A 23,960-nucleotide genomic window follows, 5' to 3' on the forward strand; every position below is an offset into this window, starting at 1 on the left:
CTTCTGCCTTTTGGAGGACCCCAGACATCTGTTTGCTTCCCCATGCAGCAGGAAAGTAGATTGGTTCTGCTCCCTAGTCAGGATGGATGGCTGGCCTGTTTCGGATGCCTTTGCTCATCATTTGGGCACTGGCCTCTTAATGCATATCCTCCGCTTCCAGTTGTATCGGACTCTCTTGAAACTTCAACAGGACTGAGGGGACCATGATCCTGATTTGTGCTTTATTGGCCATGGCAGATCTTGTTCCTGCTTCTGCAGGATCTATCCTCACGGGCTTCGATTCATCTGGGGACCACTCCGGACCAGCTCAGGGTGGGCCATGCCATCCCAACCTCCAGGCCTCTTGGAGAGCATGTCCCAGGTCCTGGTGGAGTCCAGGAAGCCTTCAACTAGGATGTCTTACAATCTCAAGTGGAAGAGGTTCTCAGTCTGGTGCGAGGTAAAAAGTTTGGATCTGTTCTCCTGCTCCACCCCGAGACTTCTGGACTACTTATTGCACCTGTCCAAGACTGGCTTGAAGACCACCTCCATGAGTTCTCCTTAGTGCCATGAAGCATATCACTTGTGGGTGTTGAATGGCTGTCCATCTCAACCCATTCTCTCATCGGACGTTTCATGCAGGGCTTACTTCAGCTGAAGCCTCAGATCCGACCCGTACCGGTATCCTGGGACCCCAACCTGGTCTTGACCTGTCTCATGAGGGCACCGTTGGAGCCCCTGAGATCTTGTGACCTGAAGTACCTATCCTGGAAGTTCATCTTCCTAGTTGCGCTCACCTCAGCACGCAGGGTCAGTGAACTTCAGGCTTTGTCATACCCATCTTACACAGAACTTTTTCATAAGGTGGTTTTGTGCATGCATCTTTAAGTTCCTACCAAAGGTGATCAGAGTTCCATCTCAATCAGTCTATTGTCCTGCCCACCTTTTTCCCAAGACTGCACTCGCCAAGGAGAACGAGTCCTGCACACCCTAGATTGTAAGAGGGCCCTTGCCTTTTGCCTGGACCGGATGGCGGCCCATCGCCAGTCCACACAACTCTTTGTCTCCTTTGATAACAGATTGGGAGTCTGTGTCTAAGCAGATATCGTTAAACTGGCTGGCAGATTGTATTGCGTTCTGCTATGCGCAAGTGGGCTTGCAACTTGAGGGCCTTGTCAGCTTCAGTGGCTCACTTGCGTGCGGTACCTGTGGATGACATCTGCAGGACGGTGACTCGGAGTTCCCTCCATACCTTCGCCTCTTATTACTGTCCGGACAAAAATGGTCGACGTGATAGCAGTTTCGGTCAGTTGGTCCTCCATAATCTTTTTCAGCCATGAAAACCAACTCTCCCTACCTTGGGCTCTTTCTTCAGGTTCAGGCTGTCTTCCTCTGTGCAGACAGCACTGAGGTTGTGCCTATTGGCTCCTGGTTGGATGCCTGTCAGTCTTGTTTATTCAGGAGCACCTGTAGCTAGGGATTCACCCATGTGTGAGGACTACCATCCTGCTTATCCTAGGAGAAAGAGTTGCTTACCTGTAACAGGTGTTCTCCTAGGACAGCAGGATGTTAGTCCTCACAACCCCCACCTCCCTGGAGTTGGCTTTTTTTGGGGGTTTGGTATTTTATTTTTTCGCAAATTCTGTTATAAGACTGAAGAGGCACACTGCGTAGATAGTGGCATGGTCAGTTTTCTGTGCTGGGATTCATCTCACGATGGCACCCATGTGTGAGGACTAACATCCTGCTGTCCTAGAATACCTGTTACCAATGAGCAACTGCTGATATGGGAGCCAGACTAAATTCCACCATACCTAGAGTACAATATTTAAAGTCCAAAGTTTATCCATTTCCAGAAGAACCATAACTGGCAGGCAACATTATATAACCCAAAATGTGCCAATTTAAAATTACCATAGTCTTTAGTATATATAAGCTTGTGATAGCCTATGCTGGCTCCTTTCCTTTCCAAATGAAAGTTTTTTTTATTAATGAGATTTTAATAATTTGACATACTTATTTAGAAGCCAACAAGGAATCATTTTCAAGATATATAACAATTTAGGGAAAAGAATAATTTTGAACAAGGCACATCTCCCAAATAATGAAAGCAGAAGTTCTGCCCAAGTGTTAATTGGGCTAAGATAGATCGTATCTGAGGAGCTGACTTTAAAGAATACAAGAAATTGAGATCTTGAGGAGTACTAATGCGCAAATCCATTGTGGTCCAGTGCAAAGGAAAATCTCCCATCCATTCTGCCTGTACTGATGAGTGTGTGGGAAATACTTCTGACTTGTTAGTCCTGTAGAAGATCCAAATAATGCAAAAAGCTGCAAAGAGTGAATCATGGGAATGAGTAAGAAAACGCACCACATCTGCAAAAAGACTGATCTTATGGTCTCACTCAACCAGAGTGAAACTGCACAGATAAGGGGGTCAAAGATTGGCAGTTGGACTTCAAGTGCCAAAAAGTGCAGTCATGCATTTGGGGCATGGCAATCTGAAGGAATTGTACGTGTTGGGAAGTGAGAGACAACTGTGCCCGAACTGGGAAAGAAGCCTCAGGGTGGTAGTGCGTGAATGATCTGAAGGTGGCAAAACCAGTGCGACAAGGTGACTAAGGCCAGAGGGATGCCGAGCTGTATCAGGAGGCATAACCAGCAGTAAAAGGGAAGGGATAATGCTGCTGTACAGATCCTTGGTGAGACTTCCCCTTGAATATTGTGTTCAGTTCTGGAGCCTCACCTCAAAAACAGAATGAGGTGGTCCAGAGAGATGCAACCAAATGGTGTGGGGTCTGTATGGAAAGCATTATGAGATGATGCCGAAGGACCTTAATATGTATAATCTGGAAGAGAGAGGGGAGATATGATATACACCTTCTGTTGGTCATTTTTTGTTACTTTTGCTGAGGATGTATATAGAGATTAGGCTGTATGGAGTCAGAGTTTTCACCCAGACACAGACTAGCTTGAAGGCCATAGGCCAATCTCTGAGTGAACTCCTATTTACTGTTTTGCACTGTGAAATGTTTACGAACAGGCAAGAGTCTATTTTAGTTATTCCAGTAGGTCTATGATGAGAAAGCAAGCAATTATACTAAAGCCTGACAGAGAGTTAAGGCCACACAGCCGCACCTGAGATTGATAAGAACTCAGAGGGAGGGAATATCGCTGCTTTTCCCAAGCATTTAGTGTGAAAGGAGTAATAACAGCAAGAGAGGGAGAGCGTGCTTCTGGATGTGATAGCACAGGCTGATCCTTTGCAAACATGTAAGCTTTTTATATATACATAGCAATTGTCACTATCTACCATTACTTCTGTATGACATGATTTTATTTGTTCTATCCTCCTATTGCTCAAATAAACTTAGTTTCCTAAGTACCTGGAACCGTGATGTACTGAATCCAAGTGTGTTGGGGTGTGTGGCTATTTGTGCAGGGGGTAAGCTCCTGGGTTCAAGCCCCCAGGTATAATCCCAGTAATTGTGTGTGGCTCTTTGTGTAGGGGATAAGATCCTGGATTCAAGCCCCAAGGTATAATCCCAGTAATTGTGTGTGGCTATTTGTGTAGGGGATAAGCTCCTGGGTTCAAGCCCCCAGGGATAATCCCAGTAATTGTGTGTGGCTCTTTGTGCAGGGGATAAGCTCCTGGGTTCAAGCCCCCAGGGATAATCCCAGTAATTGTGTGTGTTTTACATTGGGTAAGCCCCTGAGGTAGTCCTGTGGGCACACAGGTGATAAGTCCCTCAGGTAGCCCCCAGTGTCGTCCTCGGTAAGATTAGCCCCCAGGACAGAATGCCAGTGTGCTCTGTCTGAAACTGATACACCTTCAAATACCTTAAAATAATTCAGCATATTGGTCTGCCAGCATCCATAATGAAGGCATTGCAACTCCTTCAGAATGCTGCAGCACAGCTAATTACAGGTCATAATATGAGAGCATATTTCTCTAGTACTGTATGATCTCCACAGACTGCTAGCTCAGTGGAAAGTAAAATTCAAGATGGCAATGTTGGTTTACGAACTACTTGACGCAAACTCTCTTCCATGGGTAAATGAGATGCTCTGGGTACATAATCCTCCAAGAACACTTTAGCATTGCTCACTGCGATGAATAGATATACTAAGCATTCGCTAGGCCAGACTTGTTGACCAAAAGAACGTGCCTTCTTGGTGGCCGCAACAACAGTTTGGAATTCCTTACCTTATGATTTATGGATGACAGAGGACGTGAAACCTTTTAAAGCAGTGGTTCCCAACCCAGTCCTGGGGACCCCCTCAGCCAGTCAGGTTTTCAGAATATCCACAGTGAATATGCATGCGAGAATTTGCATGCACTGTATAACATGCACATTTTCTCTCATGCATATTCATTGTGGATATCCTAAAAAACCTGACTGGCTGGGGGGTCCCCAGGACAGGGTTGGGAACAACTGTTTTAAAGGTTTACTTAAAACCTTTTTGTTCAGTGCAGCATTTGCATAAGTAGTCTAGACAGATTCTAGCAGGCAGAGGTTGTGATTTTGTATTTTTTTTTCTTGCTTGCTATTTTGTTATATTTTAATATGATATAGTGTGCATTGAACTATTGTTTGGTTTTTTTTTTATTGCGAGTCACCTAGATATAGGCAGCATACAAATATAAATTTAATTAATGATGCACAAAAATCAAATCTTTTCCAACGGAAAGGATGCTGTAAAACTAGGGGTCACGCTATGAAATGCCAAGCAGGAAGATTCAGGAACAATGACAGGAAAAATTACTTTACAGAAAGGGTGGTGGACACATGGAATGCCCTCCCAGAACAGTAATGAAATTCAAAAAGGTGTAGGATAAACACAGAGGATGCCTGGCTGGTTAGAAAACGAAAATTAATTCTTTAAAAAGTCACCTTTTGGTGGGAACTTGCAGGACCAATGGGCCCATCTATGTAGAATACTACAACAGCAGGGTATTACATGTTTGTCGCAAATGGTCAATAACTCCCATTTTCCCCCAGGGTAGGGGTATATCCCCTTTTTTGTGAATGGTATGGGAAGGGTCTTCGATATATTCACCAAATGATAAACCTTCTTACGGGGGTGCTATACACTTTTTCGGCTCTCCAGGACCACTATTCCGTTCCCAGGGGGGATTTTTACGCTTTTTTACAGATTCGTCATTTTATGCAAAAGTACCCCCAGCATTGGCGGGACACCAGGCGAAATACCTCCCTTATGGATATTTTTTCCGGCACTTCCGCTAAACCTCCCACTATATCTACTATTTATCAGGAATTGCGGGATAAAAGCCTGGAGCATAAGTATTTGCAATCATTATTTGCGAAATGGAGGCTATGGCCCACATTCACAATGACCTACCATGATTTCTTACGGGCTTTCTCTCAGATCCAGTCAACTACTATTAATGAGGACTTACGAGAAACCCAGTTCAAATTCTTATGGCAGGGGTTTATCACCCTGCAGTGAGCCTTTCAGTTTGGTCTCCCCCAACTGTGGGAAATGCAACCAGAAGGTTGGCTCTTACTATCATGTTTTTGGGAGTGCCCCCAGATCCAATCATTTTGGCAAGATATACAGAAATTTTGTGCCTCTATCTGGCAGGGTGTGCTTCCCTTAGACCCACACTTATGGCTGTTTGGCTCCACAATGCCGCTGGTAAAAAAAAAAAATACCCCAAACAAAACAAAAAAAAAAACCCAGAGCAGAGGGTATATCTGACTTTATAGCAAAGGCAGCGCTCATTGGGAAGAAAGCTATATTATTACTCAAATGGCTTGACACAACAGCTCAGACAGTGGATCAATGGTTTACCCAGATGTAAAGGCTAAGAGCACATGAGCTCTACATACGTAGACACCAACAATCCTCGTCTTTGGCTGGGGAGAACATCATTTGGGCCCCTTTCCTGGCATACTTGAGACCCTCGACGCAGCCCGTATGAAGGGCAGGGTGGATTTCTATGATGTCTTCGATTTCTCAGTCAGGCTCAATGATTAGACGCTAGCATACGCCCTCAGTTGCTGCTTATTCCTTTTCCCGTGGCTGACATTCACCTGTTACATGTCGACCAATCATAGCTCCAGGGGACACAGAGTATATCACTGCATACACACGTAACTGGGGAGGGGAGGGGGGATAGGGAATGGGGCGGGATAGAAGTTTGGGGTTTTAAGAGTGGCAAGTTCTCAGATTGCTACTCTATTACTTGACACCAGTTTTGTTATTGATATCTATATACTTCGTTGTCACTGTTATTCTGTTTATATTTGTATTCACATTCGAAAACCCTTAATAAATATAATTACAAAAAGAAAATGAAAATTAACCGGGGTAACTTTTTTACCTATTACATCTAAAGTTTACATTATGGCTCGGGGGTGGTGAGAATGGAGCAGTAGCTGCTACCACCCTTTACAGAGAGCTTGGGGGTAGCCTGCATGACACGGCAGCTGCTACTACCTTAAATAAATAACTTTCTGTATGGACTGACTGAACCTTTTCGCCTCAATCTGCTGTCTCCATTAAGTTACTATAAAAGGAGTGGACCCTGGCTGTTGTGGTGTGGTGGTTGCAGCCTATGGGGCAAAGCCCATAGGCCCCCACTGGCAGCTCATGGAGGTTCTCTGGAGGGAGACTGGTCTAGGGCTTCACCTTTACCAGCCCCTTTTCCCTTGGGTTTTGGGGGCCGGCAGGACTTAGGCAAGAGTCTCTTAGAGAGTGGCATTGAGGGAGGTCCAGGGTCAGGCTAGGGATCAGTGGCAGGTGGCAAGCAAGAGTAGTCAGTGTCCAGGCAAAGGTCAGAACCAGAAATCAGTCCAAGAGGCAAGAGGGACTGACATGGCAAGGCAGGCTGGGAAGACGAGGCAAAAGTGCATACAATAAGGCTGGAAGAGGTAGGCTGGCGTGATGAGCAGGAATAAGCAACATGCACTACAGAAAGATAGGAGGACCTGTTGTGGAGGTAAAGCTTTCGTGCGCGGCTGGATAGTTAAGTATCCAGCCGCTTGATGTCATCAGGAGGCTCCTGTAGCTCGGGTTCCCACTGTGGGCCCTTTTTTTTTTTTTTTTTTAAAGTAGTTTTATTGAGAGAACAACCAACAGAACAATCAAAAACATGTGAAACAAGTCTCAACATTTTGGTTTTCATTTTTCACCCTCAAACCCAAAGCCCCTTAACCCCTAGTCCCACCCCCCCTAACAAAGAGCATAGAATGACTGAAAACTGGATAGACAGTGTTTGATCTGTCTGTAAAGAGCACTGACATAGCATCATTCGATCTGGAGACTGAGGAGCTTACAAATAATACCCAGGGTACTTAGTTCTGAATAAGAGACAAGGTTGGGTAGCTGCTAACCCAGCTTCTCCAGGAGGGAAAGGCAGAATGGCAGACTTCCCATAGTCAAGCACTCGGCCTACCGGTGTCAGAAAGGGCCAGCTCAAGCGGAGATAAGCGTTGAACATCAGCTGGAAGAAGAGCATAGTATGCCTGCCAAATGTCTCGGAAGTGCCTCTTTTTTCGAGGTGGATATTTTCTGTAAAGAGATCCGTATTCCAGTTGGAATAGTTCCATCATGAGATGAGACCACTGATGTCTCGTTGGTGCAGATGATTCAATCCATTTTAACAGAATACATTTCTTGGCAATGAGACACGCCTTGGAGACAAATAGAACATTCTCACAGGACAAGCAGGATGGTTGTCCTCACAAATGGGTGACATCGAGGATGGAGCCCACCACGGAAAACTTCTGTCAAAGTTTAACAGAACTTTGACTGGCCCCTACTGGGCATGCCCAGCAAGGCACTGACCCTGCAGCCAGCAGGGGTCTCCCTTCAGTCTTCTTTTTTCCGCGCAGCAGTTGCCACGCGGTGAAAGGAGCTCTTCTTACCACGTTCCTGACAGGAATTCGGTTTTTTCTTTCCGAAGAAAATTTGCCCCTCAGGGGTCTCCCTTCGACAAATTTTTGTCAACTTCGCGGAATCCGGTAAGTTTTTGCCGTTTTTCATCGACTTCTGTCGATTTTGGCCCTCGAGGCCTGTTGGCACTTACCGATCCCGCGGCTAAATTTTGGCCCAAGGCCATGGCGACGGGGTTCCGTCGTTGTCCGGATTGCACCCGGACTATGTCAATCACAGACCCCCATAGGGTTTGTGTTTTGTGTTTGGGTAGTGAGCATGATGTCCTGACTTGCACCAAATGTGCCTTAATGACACCTAAGGGTCGCAAAGCCAGGATGGAGAAGATGGGGCTCCTCTTCCATGCACCCACCCCAACGCCATCGATAGCATCGACGTCATCGGAACCGGCACCGTCGAAGTTGCACCACCACGGTCAACCCTCCGGTGACCGTCCACCATCGATGACTTCTCGGCCGTCGACTCCTGTCCCCTCCCCGGATGGGCGAGGAGATCGGAAGGACAAGCATCGCCATCGACTGCACAAGTCTCGGCCCGTCGAGGATCCACAGCCATCGACCTCTGAACAGGCCGAGCCACCGACTAAAAAGCCTCGGTCAGACCTGGCACCGTCCACGTCTCGTTCGCAGGCACCGAGGAAACCCTCAACCTCTCGGGGTGTGGGAGCCGTGATCCCACCGGTTACGGTGGTCCCTCCGGCTCTGCCTCAGCCTCCCTCTCCCGTCGAGCCGGGTATCGTTACCCCTGGTCTCCGGGCAGAACTGGACCGGCTGGTCCAGGAGGCCATCGAGAAAGTGATGCAAAGGTTCCAACCTGCACCGACCCCGGCATCAACTCCGCCACCGAGGAGGGAACCGACCACCGAGCCTTTGGTGGACGCTCTAGCACCGCTACTGCGCCGCATGGACGCACTTATGACGGCCCTTCCATCGGTGATTCCAGTAGCACCGACAACACCACCGTCTCCGACAGGATTCTCATCGGCAGGAGAAACACCGTTCCTGATTCCCCCGTCCGGGGTGGTCCCATCGGTGCCTTCGCATATCTCTCCACCGATCTATCCTTCGGCTCCATCGATTCCAAGACCGGCACCGATTCCATCGGCAGCGCCGAAGCCCTCTATGCCATTCCCAGTTCCGCCTGCAGCACCGATTCCATCAAGATTTCACTTGATGCCTTCGGATCCTCAACCAGGTCCTTCAGGGCTTCAAGCCCCACATGATCCATACGATACCTGGGGGGGTGATACATCTTCTGACACAGATTTACCTTCACCGCCATCTCCTACAGAGAGTAGAAAACGATCTCCTCCTGAGGATCTCTCTTTTATTAATTTTGTGAAAGAGATGTCAGAAGTTGTACCTTTTCAACTACAATCTGAGACCGATGACAGACACCAGATGATGGAACTGCTCCAATTTCTGGATGCTCCTAAAATCATCGCTTCCATCCCCATTCACCAGGTGTTTCTGGATCTTTTAAAGAAAAACTGGGAATCTCCTTCATCTGTGTCACCAGTTAACAAGAAAGCTGACTCCACATATCTTGTCCAGTCAGCACCAGGATTTCAGAAGCCTCAACTGGATCATCGCTCTGTTGTGGTTGAGTCCGCGCAAAAGAAGGCCAAGCATCTGAAGCCGCACTCTTCCACTCCACCTATCAAGGACAATAAATTCCTGGATAGTGTGGGACGGAAAGTGTATCATGGAGCTATGTTGATTTCACGCATAGCTTCATATCAACTCTACATGACTCAATATAACAGAGCCATCCTTAAACAGATGCAGGATTACGCTGACACGTTGCCGGACCAATACCAGCCACAGCTTCAAGCCCTTCTTCACAAAGGATTTGAGGCAGGAAAGCACGAAATCAGAACGGCCTACGACATCTTCGATGCTTCCACAAAAGTTTCAGCCACTGCCATCTCAGCCAGACGTTGGGCTTGGTTAAAGTCATCCAACCTTCGCCCAGAAGTCCAGGATCGTCTAGCTGATTTACCCTGTTTAGGGGACAATTTGTTTGGAGAACAAATTCAGCAAATTGTGGCAGAATTAAAAGATCATCACGAGACATTGAAACAACTCTCGTCTGTTCCATCTGAGGTGTCCTCCAAACAACCACCTAAGAAGGACTCTAAAAAGTCGTTCTTTCGGCCACGTCGTTACTATCCTCCATCAGCTAGGCCTCGTCCTGCACGGTCCTCCAACAGACCTCAGCCACGCCAGCCTAGGAAACAAAGACCTGCTATACCCCCACCTCCTGGGCCTGCGGCGGGTCTTTGACTTCCCTGTACGGAGCACATGCCAGATCCCGCTTCCAGACATCCCTGTGGGGGGTCGACTGTACCACTTTTTACAACGCTGGATACAGATCACCTCAGATCAGTGGGTGCTAGCAATTATCGCACAGGGTTACCACTTCAACTTCATAACTCTTCCGGCAGACTCCCCGCCTCTTCAAGCGTGGAGTCTAACCAGCCATTTGACTCAATTACAACAGGAAGTATCCCTTCTTCTGCACTCAAATGCTATAGAACCCGTCCCTCCCTCTCAACGAGGGAAGGGATTCTACTCCAGGTACTTCCTAATACCAAAGAAATCAGGGGGGCTACGTCCCATTTTGGACCTTCGGGCCCTCAACAAGTACCTTCAAAAAGAAAAGTTCAAGATGGTAACCCTGGGCGCGCTGCTCCCTCTGCTGCAAAAGGGGGATTGGCTGTGTTCTCTCGACCTCAAGGACGCTTATACCCACATTGCGATTACACAATCCCATCGCAAGTATCTGCGTTTTCTGGTAGGCCGCGACCATTATCAATACCGGGTACTACCTTTCGGTCTGGCATCTGCTCCACGAGTCTTTACTAAACGTCTCGTAGTGGTAGCAGCATTCCTCAGGAAGGAAGGTGTCCACGTCTACCCCTACCTGGACGATTGGTTAATCAGGGCCTCCACCCCTCAGATTGCTCAATCCTCCCTAAACTTGACAATTCACACACTCCTTTCCTTAGGGTTTCTTGTCAATTACGAGAAATCTTGCTTAGTCCCATCTCAAACCTTATCCTTCATTGGAGCAGACTTGGACACCTTACAGGCAAAGGCCTACCTTCCGCTTCAACGGGTCCAAACTCTCATGTCCCTAGCTCGCCAGCTCCAGTCTCAAAACACTGCCACGGCTCGCCAATTCCTCATTCTCCTAGGACACATGGCATCCTCGGTTCAAGTCACTCCCATGACCCGACTAGCCATGAGAGTAACACAATGGACTCTGCGACACCAATGGATTCAAGCTTTTCAGCCTCTGTCCTCCATAGTCACAGTTACACAAGCGCTACGCCTGTCTTTAACCTGGTGGATGACTCAAGTCAACCTCCTTCAGGGCTTACCTTTTCTCCTACCAGATCCACAAGTAATCCTAACCACCGACGCTTCCCACATCGGTTGGGGAGCCCATGTGGACGATTTCCAAACCCAAGGGTTATGGTCACCAGAGGAAGCCGAACACCAGATAAATTTCTTGGAACTTCGGGCAATCCGCTACGCGCTCAGAACTTTCAAAGATCATCTATTGAATCAGATAATCTTAATCCAAACAGACAACCAAGTGGCCATGTGGTACATAAACAAGCAGGGAGGCACAGGCTCCTTCCCTCTGTGTCAGGAAGCTGCGCAGATTTGGGCAGAAGCTCTCTCCCACTCCATGTACCTCAGGGCCACTTACCTGCCGGGAGTAGACAATGTATTGGCAGACCAGCTGAGCCGTGTCTTCCAACCGCACGAGTGGTCACTCGACCCTCTGGTAGCGACCTCTCTTTTTCACAAGTGGGGTTCTCCCCGCATAGACCTCTTTGCGTCCCCTCAGAACCACAAAGTGGACGACTACTGCTCTCTCATTCGAAGCCAGCACTCTCGGCCGAGGGATGCCTTCTCCCTCAAGTGGACGACAGGTCTGCTCTATGCATTCCCTCCACTTCCTCTTCTGTCAAGGACTCTCGTGAAGCTTCGCCAGGACGGAGGAACCATGATCCTGATAGCACCCCACTGGCCACGCCAGGTGTGGTTTCCCATACTCCAGGATCTCTCCATCCGCAGGCACATCCCTCTGGGAATGGATCCGCATCTGCTCACTCAAAACGACGGATGCCTCCTCCATCCCAACCTCCAGGCCTTGTCCCTGACGGCATGGATGTTGAAAGGTTAGTCCTTCAGCCTTTTAACCTTTCGGATTCGGTTTCTCGTGTCTTGATAGCTTCACGAAAGCCCTCCACCAGAAGATCCTATTCATATAAATGGAAAAGGTACACATCATGGTGCACTTCTCAGTCCCTTGATCCCCTTTCCTGTCCAATCTCTAAGTTCTTGGACTATTTATGGCATCTATCGGAATCAGGTCTTAAAACCTCTTCCATTAGGATGCATGTCAGTGCGGTAGCCGCTTTCCATAAAGGTATAGAGGGTGTCCCTATTTCAGTACAACCCCTGGTAACACGCTTTCTTAAAGGCTTGCTCCATCTGAAGCCACCCTTACGTCCTCCGGCCCCATCTTGGGACCTTAATCTGGTTCTTGGTCGTCTAATGAAACCACCTTTCGAACCTTTGCACTCCTGTGATCTTAAATATCTCACATAGAAAGTGTTATTCCTTTTGGCTATCACTTCAGCTCGCAGGGTTAGTGAGTTACAGGCCCTAGTTACCTATCCGCCTTACACTAAGCTCCTGCAAGACAGGGCGGTACTCCGCACTCACCCTAAATTTTTACCTAAGGTAGTTTCTGAGTTTCATATCAATCAATCCATCATACTACCTATCTTTTTTCCCAGGCCCCACTCCAACTCCGGGGAACAGACTCTGCATACCCTAGACTGCAAACGAGCTCTAGCTTATTATCTAGACCGTACAGTTCCACACAGGAAGAGCACTCAATTGTTTGTCTCTTTCCATCCTAACAAGTTAGGACAACCTGTGGGTAAGCAGGCTCTTTCCTCCTGGTTGGCGGACTGCATTTCTTTTTGCTATCAGCAAGCTGGCATTCCTTTTCAAGACCGTGTAAAAGCACACTCTGTGAAGGCCATGGCGACTTCGGTAGCACACCTTCGATCGGTGCCGCTTCCTGACATCTGTAGGGCTGCAACCTGGAGTTCTCTCCATACCTTTGCAGCCCACTATTGTTTGGACAAAGCTGGAAGACAGGACTCCATCTTCGGCCAATCTGTCTTGCGTAACCTTTTTCCAACATGATGTACCAACACCCTTCCACCTTCCCTGTTGGGTGCGGATGCCCTTTACCAAATTCCACCCCAGTTGTTGTGCCTGTTGCACATCGTTGGGTGCATTTGGTGCAAGTCAGGACATCCTCAGCTCGGTACTCACCCATTTGTGAGGACAACCATCCTGCTTGTCCTGTGAGAAAGCAAATGTTGCTTACCTGATGTAACAGGTGTTCTCACAGGACAGCAGGATGTTAGTCCTCACGAAACCCGCCCGCCACCCCGCGGTGTTGGGTTCGTTTTAATTTTACTTTTTTAGGCACTGCCTGTAGCTTTGAAAATCAGACTGAAGGGAGACCCTGCTGGCTGCAGGGTCAGTGCCTTGCTGGGCATGCCCAGTAGGGGCCAGTCAAAGTTCTGTTAAACTTTGACAGAAGTTTTTCCGTGGTGGGCTCCATCCTCGATGTCACCCATTTGTGAGGACTAACATCCTGCTGTCCTGTGAGAACACCTGTTACATCAGGTAAGCAACATTTGCTTTATCCACAGAAACACTAGCGTCCCCAATTTCAACATTAAGAAGATAGAACGAGCACGACCAAGTGAGGGCAGTCCCCAAGGTAGTTGCTAATGAGCGCCGCAATTCTTCCCAAAATGCCTGGATGAAACTGCAGGTCCACAGACAATGAATCAGGGTAGCACCAGGTTGCTTACATTTAAGACAAGTATCCGACTCCACGAATCCCATGGTCTTAGCCCTTGCCGGGGAAATGATGGTCCTGTGGAAGACCCGTTGCTGGAGTTCCCGAAGCGTGACATTACTGTGGGCCCTTTAAAGGATGGAGTGCATGCCTGGGGACAGTCCACGGGGGGGGGGAGATGGCGACCTGCTGCTGGCATCCTGCTTCAGTGGAGATTCTCAGAGGCTTTCCGGGCTGCACAAAGGACCAGGGCACCAAAAGGGTGATGAGTGATGCTGGTCGTGGGTGGCTCCTGTGACCAGCGAATGGTAACAGTTACGATCTAATCTTAATAGCTAAAAGTTCAATACCACAGTTTTGTTGGATTTTTCAATAAACCTTTACCCAGCTGTGGATTCAGAACAAAACTTAAGTGTACCAATAACCAAATTTAAAGTAGTCTAGCGGATGCTGCCTTATATGGAGTCTGACTTGAATGCTATGATAGTAATGCCTGTGTGGAGAACTTCCTAATATTAAAAACGCATGCCTTGATTTGTCTTCTGGGTCTCTTGGGTGCTCTACTTTGTGGTTCGGGCTTCTGCTTGCCTATGCATCATTCATCTTGCATGCTTACAAGGCTCTCCGCATGGTGCTTACAAGCTGTATCTAGAACAACCTCCTACAGCAAGGCAGTTCTTTCTAGTCAGTGATGGAATATTGCTGAATGAAGTACTTTTATTCATATCTTTCAGATGTTTCTTTTAAGTGTAATTTAGTTGATGCAATATCTCATGACATAACACTTGCTCTGACATCACAATCATTCTGGTACCATAATGCTGAAATGTGCTTCCAGCACCTGAATAAAAGCTGTCCACTTAATGTAAACATTGATTTGAGTGATTTCTCTGTAATATTGGACTTCACAGCAGTGGAGCATTAAATGAGCTACACCCTGGCTTTCTACTTACAGCAAATATCTGTGACGTGCTGAAGTTACAAACCACAGTGCTAATGTGATCATTTTGTTCTATCATGAAGCAATATAAATAAGCGAATAATGAAATGGGTTTCTCTCTCCTTCTTTTTATTTCAGCTGGGACTGGAGCGTTTCCACGGAGTTGGGATCCTGGGATTTAACTCTCCAGAGTGGTTTATTGCTGATGTAGGAAGCATTTTAGCAGGGTGAGATGTTTCTTATTTACATTCCCTCCTTAAAATTACTTAATTTATCAGTTTATTGTAGCTAATTTCTTTGAGGCATATAATTGATTATTCTATAATAATAGTAAGAGGAACCCACAATAGTTATTAAAACAAAAAACCAGCTACTAGATTTCATGCTATGTAGGAAAACATTAGCAATATTATACCAAATTATATAATCATAGACTTAGTCCAGCATTGAAATATTTTTTAATAAATTCAATCCCAGAAGTAATTTTGTATGGGAAACTAATAATAAAAAGTCTTAAAGGTTTTGTTTTAAATGAGAAGTTTAGTTTATTCTTTGATATATATTACGACATTTCAAAGCAGATTACATACAGATACTATAGGTTCTTCTCTGTCCCCCAGAGGGCTCACAATCTAACAGGGTCATTAGGGCCTTAGTGTGTTTAAATAGTGCAATGCGCAAAAATATGCAAATATCACATTAGTTATGCAAGTGGGAGGGGTTTGGGCAGAGTTAATGGTCATGAGTGGCTTCTAACATCAAGTGTGATAGAGTAATGCACAGCGACGTGGGTTTTAACACTGGAAATAAATCCACCTTTCTGTGCGTTGTGCCCGCGTTAGCTGTGTGTTATCAACCAAAAAGGTTTTTATCGCACATGCCGAGATAGAGAGAGAGAGAGACCAGTATGTAACTCAAGCTAGGGAGGAGCGTACCTTTCATCACTCCAAATAACAGAAAATCTTCAGTGTTGTCAATTTTGCTGATCGTACCTGTGTGTTTGTAAAAGTGTCCCCTCTTACAGTGATATAAATAGTGAAGTTACCTATCTGTCTCTCTCTTCCCCCCCCCCCCCCCCCTTTATTGCAGCTTGCGGAAATTACCTGTGTGATAGGGGAGAAGGGAAATTAGCCTAGCTACGTCCCCCTTTTTTATGGCGGATGCTATTTCCGCTATATCTATAGCATTTTGAACAATCCAGGTCTAAGTTTGTACCTGAGGCAATGGAGGGTGAGGTGACTTGCCCAGGTAGTGTGGGTGGGATTTGGACCCCTGACTTTCCTGGTTTTTAGCCTGCTGCTCTTCCACTAGCCTAGGAACTTGGGAGACCATGTAAATCATGAAACCTGCAATTCCTCAAATGGTAATATCCAGGATTTGCAACACAAATCTTCAGAGACGCTTTCAATTCTGATTATTGTCCTAAAATGCTGCTAATTTTATTTACAACTTACAATATGTGGAGGTTAATAAAACCATGTTTTAAACCTGAAGACTTTCTTTTTTTTTTTTGTAAATTCCACCTAGTTCAAAATTTGTTTTCATACTTCTGGAAAATGAAGCAGAAACCTTTACTGAACATTATTGCTTAGCTTAGTCTATATACCATTTACTATATTCCTTTTTAAAACTAGTAATTTATTATAATTATGAATTTTCATTGCACTTAATCATTGAAAAAACTAAGGATGAAGGAATATCGGTGGTTATTTTCTGACTGTAATTAGAAGGCTCTAGGACTTGAAATTAGCAAACATTACTCTTTCATCTGGGTTTTTTTTTTTGCAGCAGTAGATGTCATACCAAGTAAAAATAATAAAATCATATTTGACATCTATTGTGACTGGCATATTATGCATAATATGACACACAGGAACAAAATGACTACAAAAATAATTTTTACTTTAACTCCACTTTTCAACCTAAGAGAAACTGGAGATAAAAAATTGGTACATGATTATAACTTCACTTTATGCAGCCAATTTGATGGCATTTCTAGCATAATATGATACCAGCACATTCGATACAGTTGGGAATCTGACCTTGTTTTTTGCTTCTGTGTATCATTTTATTCATATTTTGAAACAATCATTGTGTATGTAGATACCTATTCTGATTGCCCACAGACCCTAGATTAGATACATAGTAACAGGATAACTTTAGTGGATTTTTATATATAAACTGTGCCGTGGGCCTTTGCATGGTTTAAGAGCAGAACTATGCTGTATTTTATAAAGTACAGACATTTCAGTACATGTGAATATTTGAAATGCGATGAAAGTGTTTTTAGTTTTTGTATTTTATATACATACGTGCGAATATTTTATGAGCAACAAAAAATATTTGTGTGAATCCTTTATTTGTATGTGGAGGCAGGTTTATTTCATAATTTATGCTTTCCTAGTGTTTAGCCAGATAGACGCAGGACCAGTGGGTTATGTGTTCCTCTGCTAACAGATGGGAGACGGAGTCAGGTTTCAAAGCTGTCGTCACCCTAGATATTACCCCTGAAGTGTCCTCAGCTCTTCAGTATATCTGTCTCCTGAGCAGATGTGGACGTGCTATCCCCCCACTAGTACGGTGTTAGCGGGATCGCAGCACTGATCCAAAGAGAGAAATGTTTACCTTCACCTTTAAAGGAAGATCGAGCCCCGCTCTCCTGCGGTCCCTCTCCCAGTTGAGAATTCCTGAGGTGATTTCCAAGATCCCTCCGAGGTGTGCCTTGGTCCTGTAGCCGGTTCCCCGCGTGGACTTAGCTGCTGAAGCAGCTGAAAGGCAGCGGGTACAGAAGCCGAGCACGGCGGTGAAGGCCAAAGCCCTCTCCCCCCGCAGCCAGAGACCATCTCTGTACTCAGCCAGGTAAGCACTGAGACCAGGTAAGTAGAGAAGAACTTCTCTGATCCAGAGATGTGGAAGGGCTTCGGTAAGTCTTTCCTCTTGTCTCCTTGCTCAGCATGCCATACCGACTTCGTTCTCTATCTCCGTTCGGGTGAAGGAAGGGGGTTCCGAGCGGGTTGAGTGGCCCCCCGATGGGCTAGGCCCCATTTTCAGCTCAGTGGACCCTCCATGTGGCAATCTGTGGTGGTGCCATCTTGTGTGCAGTTTGGTGCGACACTATTTTCCCCCTTTGGCTGTTGGTACATGCGTTGTGGGCTGGAAGTCTGTGCGCTTAACGTGTACGTAAATACGTGCATAGTTGTGCACATAACCACGCACAACCGACCACTTAGACATATGCGCACCGAGGCGAGGCGGTGCATGCCCGATTTAGACAATAACCAGCTGAACGCACAAACCACGCAGGCTATGTCCTCAGCAGCAAAGAAGCTCAGGCAACAATCCCACTGCGCGGTCTGCCATATTAGAGCTGCACAGTCTGACATGGAATCATGCCTGTGTCAGCACTGTGAGGAGGCCCAGGGAGGGCTGGATTCTCAAAAGTTTTCCAAGCCTGGCCCATCCCAGTCGGAGGACGGGTCAGCCTCAACCTTATCCAGCAGCTCCCCAGTCCTGAGCAATTCCGGGACGGTTCAATGGCCCCTACCCCGTTCCCCCTGGGACAAATATAGACCCGGCAGCCTTCTCTTTGTTGGAATTTTTTCATGACCTCCAAGCCTCTGTTCAGGCACAGTCAGCCCCTATCACTGCCCGGTTTGAATCCCAACTGGGGGGGGGACTTGCTCTCCCAGCCCTGCCTGTGGGCCTTGAGAAATGCCACACCTCACCAAGAGTATCCCTGACAGGGACCCAGACACACAACATGACAGATGACAACAGGGAAATCCCTCCAGGCCTGGAATCATACCGGCCCATGCTTCATTTCTTTCACAGAGATTGCACTAGTCTCCCAGACCCTGAAGACTCTGGGAGTTCCAGGCATGGACCCTATGGCGGAGCCAAAGAAGAACCCCATTCTGGTGTATCTTTATAAAGCCTCTTGCTATTTCCCAATGCTGGAAGCCATCCAGGAGTTGATTGATCTGGAATGGGACACCCCAGAGGCAAGCTTTAAAAGAGGTCAGGCCTTGGAGGCCTTGTATCCTCTGGACCCAACTGTGAAGGAATGCCTGCGTTTCCCAAAAGTGGACTCCATGGTCTGAGCCATCTCGAAGCAAACAACCATCCCTGTTGAGGGAGGGGCGGCTTTGAAGGATGCTCACAATAAACTGTTAGAATCCATCCTTAAGCAAGCCTTCGCGACAGCAATGTCACTGCAGATCGCTTCCTGCAGTGCCCTGGTGGCTCACTCCTGCTTGCTCCTCTCGAGAGAGGCAGATGGCTCTGGGGTGCATTCCGGAGAGGCGATTGAACCCGCTGCAGTCTTCCTGGCAGACGCAAGCTTGGACCTAGTGTGTACCTCGGCCAGTGGAGTAGCCTCGGTGATGGCGGCCAGAAGACAGCTATGGTTGAGGATCTGGTCAGCGGATGCAACTTCTAAGACGAACCTCACAAAGATGTCCCCCTTTTTTTTTTTAATTTATTTATTTTTAACATAATTAACAAGAACATCTTGTAAAGAAAATACAGAGAATAATCCCATATTACACAAACAAGAAAACCTATTTAGGTAATCTTATACAAACTTATTCTCTGATATTAAGTCCACAGAATATAGAGGAGGGGAAAAACACAACCTCTAATAAACAGCAATTTAACATCAAAGTAACTGCGGAGGAACAAATTTACTTTAAGAGGGACTTGAAGCATTTATACTGGGTTCTCCAGACGTAATTGGAGTTTTCCCAATCAAAAATTGAGTCAGTTGAGGGGGGGGGGGTGTTTTCAAAAATATATATGTATTGCTCGCATATTTAACTATGCATTTGCAAGGAAATTTTAAGAAAAATACTCCTCCCCAACTGCCAGCTCTTGAGATTTCATAAGGCGTAGAGCTTTCCTTTTTGAGTATCCTTGGAGAATACTCCCCGATGTCCTTGGAGACATCGGGGAATACTCTGACCCTGCATCCAAGGAATACCACATTTCTATACCTTAAACACATCCTAAGCAACCACTCTTTATCAGGCTCCAACACCAGCATTACTATCAAAGTAGCAGGAATTGCTTGTTCGGTATCTGATATCTCTAAGATAACCAAAATATCCAAAGGGGAATCCCCTCTCTGATTATCTGGAACAGGAGCCTCTCTCTGTCCCGTTAGATTTCCCGCTCTTGGTAAATAAAATATCTTTGAAAGAGGTGGCATTGCTGACTCCTCAATTTGCAGAATTTCCCAAAGATATCTCTTAAAAGTCTCTCTAGGAGAACTCTGTGGTATTTGCGGAAAGTTTATAACTCTCAGATTACGATTTTTCAACTGGTTCTCCAAATTCTCAATTTCTACAGCCGTGATCTTCTTATCTTTTATCATCGAGGACTGCACCTGTTGGAGCCCTTTTTATTTGATCTCTATTTGTCATAATTTGTTGTTCCAAGTTAGAAGTAGTTTGAGCCAATGCCCCAACTTTTCCTTCTAACTCTTTTACATTTGTACTCAATGGTTGCAAAACACGTAATATGGAAGTCTTCATCTCCACAATAGATTCCCAGATTGTCTCCAATGAAAAAATGGTAGGTTTTACCACAGCCAAAATCTGGTTAATGTTCTCCGCTTGAACGCTGGTCTGTCCATTCAAAATGCTTCCTCCTTCACCTGGCTGCCCTGATGGAACTGGGCTCTCTGCTGAACTTACACCTCTGGCGGTCCCTGCCAGAGGTGTAAGTGCTTCGACACTTTGGTCCTGCATCGCTCCTCCTGCCGCCCCAGAAGTGCTTCTCTGCAGCAGGGTTCCTGGGTGGAGTTCCCTCTGCGGGGCTGAAAGGAGATAATGAGCCAGGGAGAGAGGGGAGCTCCTCTTCCCCTCCCCCACTCTCCAGCGGCTCAGCTCCCAGGTGACTAGCAGGGTCAGGTCCCTCCTACAGTAACTCGGTTGGGTCATTAACATGGACAAGAGCAGCCTCAAGCCCCCCCCCCCCCTCTCCAGTCCTTAGAGTAGCTGGGGGCCTGATTCGACACCAAGAAGAACAAGGTCTTCCTCCCTCCCCCAAGGAGGAGGAACCTGATGGACCAAGTATGCCAGTTGACCACAATGCACCCCAAGGTGTGGGGCTATCTTCACGACTTCTGCCTCATGGCATCAACCCAGCTCTCTGCTTCAACGGCAGGGGAGAAGAAAAACAACCAATAAGGGCTGAATAACATAGTCTGGGTAAAACAAATAAGCATGGGTGTAGCTTGCTTATTGCGGCAGTTACTACCCCTAACTAATCAAGCTTGATATTTCACTTGGATGCAGCTCCATCACTGCTCTCCTCATCAATGGTGGGGGTGGAAGGGAAATAGAACCAAAGAGCTAAGAGAAACAGATAAGTATGAGAAAAAAAATGTGAAGCTTGCTGGGCAGACTGGATGGGCCGTTTGGTCGTCTTCTGCCGTCATTTCTATGTTTCTATAAGTACTGTGGGCAAGGGCTCACATGTGGTCTCTCCAACAGTCCTTACTGCCACGCTGGAACCCACTGTCCCAAGACTACTCGATTCGCCTCCGCCTACCAACAGAGGTATGCTCTCTGCTCCAGTGGTGGCTACAGGAAATCCACCTAAGCAAGGGCGTAAGCCTATCCCCACAGAGCTGGATCGTCCTCACGACAGACGTGATCCTCCAAGGGTGGGGAGCTCACTGTCGGGAGCTGACAGCCCAGGAACAGTGAACCAAGGAAGAGACGAACTGGAACATAAACCTCCTGGAAGCTCGAGCAGTCAGACTAGCATGCCTGCAGTTCAGCACGGGCTCCAGGGGCAAGCGATCCGGGTGATGTCTGACAACGCAACAAATGTTGCCTACATCAACCGCCAGGGAGGAACCAAGAGTCATCAGGTGTCTCTGGAAATAGACCCCCCTTATGGAATGGGCGGCGTTAACCTACAAGGGATCTCTGCCTCCCACAGCGAGCGAAAAGACAACGTCACAGCGGACTTTCTCATTAGGTAAAGCCTGGACCTGGGGAATGGACACTGTCGACCAAAAGCTTCCAGCTCCTAGTAAATCACTGGGGCCTCCCGACAATGGACCTACTGGCCACATTTCACAATGCGAAAGTCCCCCGGTTCTTCAGTCACAGACGAGATCAGCACTCCAAGGGATCCGATGCCCTTGTCCAGACCTGGCCAGAGGAGGACTTACTGTACGCTTCCCCTGCCCCATGGCCTCTACTGGGCAAGATAGAACACCACAGAGGTTTAGTCCTCCTAATGGCCCCGGATTGGCCCAAATGCCCATGGTAACCAGACATGCGAAGGCTCCTCGTGGAGAGTCCTCTGTGCCTTCCCCCACGCAGGGCCTGATTCTTCACGAAGATCCGTCTCTATTCTCTCTTATGATCTGGCCCTTGAGAGGGCTCGCCTGAAGAAGCGCAGTTACTTGGCGGCTGTGATTGCCGCCTTGCTCTTCGCGTGAGGAAGTTCTCAATGTTCCTGGCATACATATGGATCTGGAGAATATTTGAAGCCTGGTGTGAGGGCCTCTGGGTGCCCCCATGAACGGCCAAGATCCCCATGATTCTGGAACTTTTACAGGATGGCCTGAAGAAAGGGTTGTCCCTTAAGGTCCAGGTAGCATCCCTCTCCTGCTTCAGGGCCAAGGTGAACGGAAACAGTCTGTCGGCACATCAGGACTTGGCCTGTTTCCTAAAAGGGATTAAACAACTTTGACCACCCTTAAAGTGGCCGGTCCCTCTATAGAACCTCAATCTAGTATTGGACTTCCTAGCAGGACCTTCCTTCAGACCAATGCACAGTCTGTCGCTACGCCTATTAACACTAAAGAAGGTATTCTTGGTGGCAATATGCTCAGCCCATCGCATCTCTGAACTACAGTCACTATCCTCTCGGGAACCATTCCTATTTACTCCAGGAACAGGACAGCTTCGCACTGTGCCCTCCTTACCAAAGGTGGTCTCAGAGTTTCACTTGAATCAATCTGTCACAAGAGAGATACAAGGACACGGAAGACTCCCACCGCCTTCGCCATCTAAACATTTGTAGATTCTTAGTGCGGTACCTGGAGCACTCGGAACCAGTGCATAAGACAGATCGCTTGTTTATTCTTCACAGCGGGAAGAAACAGGGTGAAGCGGCTTAGCGAGCTACTATAGCTCACTGGATCAAAGAAGTAATAAAGGCAACTTATGTAGAGGCAGGGATGCCTTTACCCCTTCGGGTCTAAGCTCATTCTACTAGGGCCCAGGCAGTATCCTGGGCGAAAGCTAAGCTACTGTCGCCCGCTGACATCTGTTGAGCAGTGACATGGTCTTCTCTATATACCTTCTCCAGGTTCTACCGCCTGGACATCCAGGCTCGAGAGGACGCAGCCTTTGCAAGGCCGGTGCTAACTGGACTAAGGGCAGCCCCCGCCCCCCCCCCCCCCCCCCCCCCCCCCGTTCTGGAGTAGCTTTTGTACATCGCACTGGTCCTGAGTCCATCTGGCTACACATTAGGAAATGGAGAATTTACTTACCTGATAATTTCGTTTTCCTTAGTGTAGACAGATGGACTCGGCATCCTGCCCATGGCTGCCTAGGAGGGGCGCCAAGGAATCGCCCATGAGGTGAACCTCGATTCCATATGAATACAGGTAAGCTGTTGCCCTACCCATAGTGCAGGGCATCCACAGTATGGCTGGTTTCAACACTTATGTTAAGTACACTGGCGGTCTCCAGTTTATAATTAGCAATTAGCAAATTACAAAAAACGTATCCACAATGCAAAGAAAAACTTCTACGCTACTAAAATAAATAAATACCAACAGAACCCCAGAATGCTGTTTACCATTGTACAAAACCTCACCAAATCTCCAAACGAATTGAGAACATCTTCAAGCAAAAGCAACTATTTTGCAGAATATTTCACTGACAAAATCAAAAAACTAATAAACAACTCTATCAACACCACCATCACTAGCACCCAAACTCCATCATCTGTTCTGAAAATAACTTCAACGTGGCATAACTTTTGACTACGCTTCCATACTGGAAATCCAAAACATAATCAAAAAAATGAATCCAGCAAACCATCCCATTGATAGCATCCCCACACAAACTATCAAATTGATAACTCAATAAATAAAACAATAACTGAAATAGTTAACCTCTTTCTCACCGAAGGGAAATACCCGGATTGCTTAAAATCAGCAATCATCAAACCTTTATTAAAA

General features: G+C 46.9%; 1 protein-coding gene across 3 annotated transcripts in view; it reads left to right on the forward strand.

Moving 5' to 3' along the window:
- Positions 1-23,960, forward strand: part of ACSBG2 (acyl-CoA synthetase bubblegum family member 2) — a 355,967-nt gene that overhangs the window by 194,472 nt on the left and 137,535 nt on the right. For all 3 annotated transcript variants that reach the window (XM_029610908.1, XM_029610907.1, XM_029610909.1), the window contains one exon: positions 14,888-14,976. In XM_029610908.1, the coding sequence (XP_029466768.1) occupies positions 14,888-14,976 (89 nt within the window). The remainder of the gene's footprint in view (positions 1-14,887; positions 14,977-23,960) is intronic.

The sequence above is a fragment of the Rhinatrema bivittatum genome, chromosome 8, assembly GCF_901001135.1.
Source record: "Rhinatrema bivittatum chromosome 8, aRhiBiv1.1, whole genome shotgun sequence".
Taxonomy (NCBI): Eukaryota; Metazoa; Chordata; class Amphibia; order Gymnophiona; family Rhinatrematidae; genus Rhinatrema; species Rhinatrema bivittatum.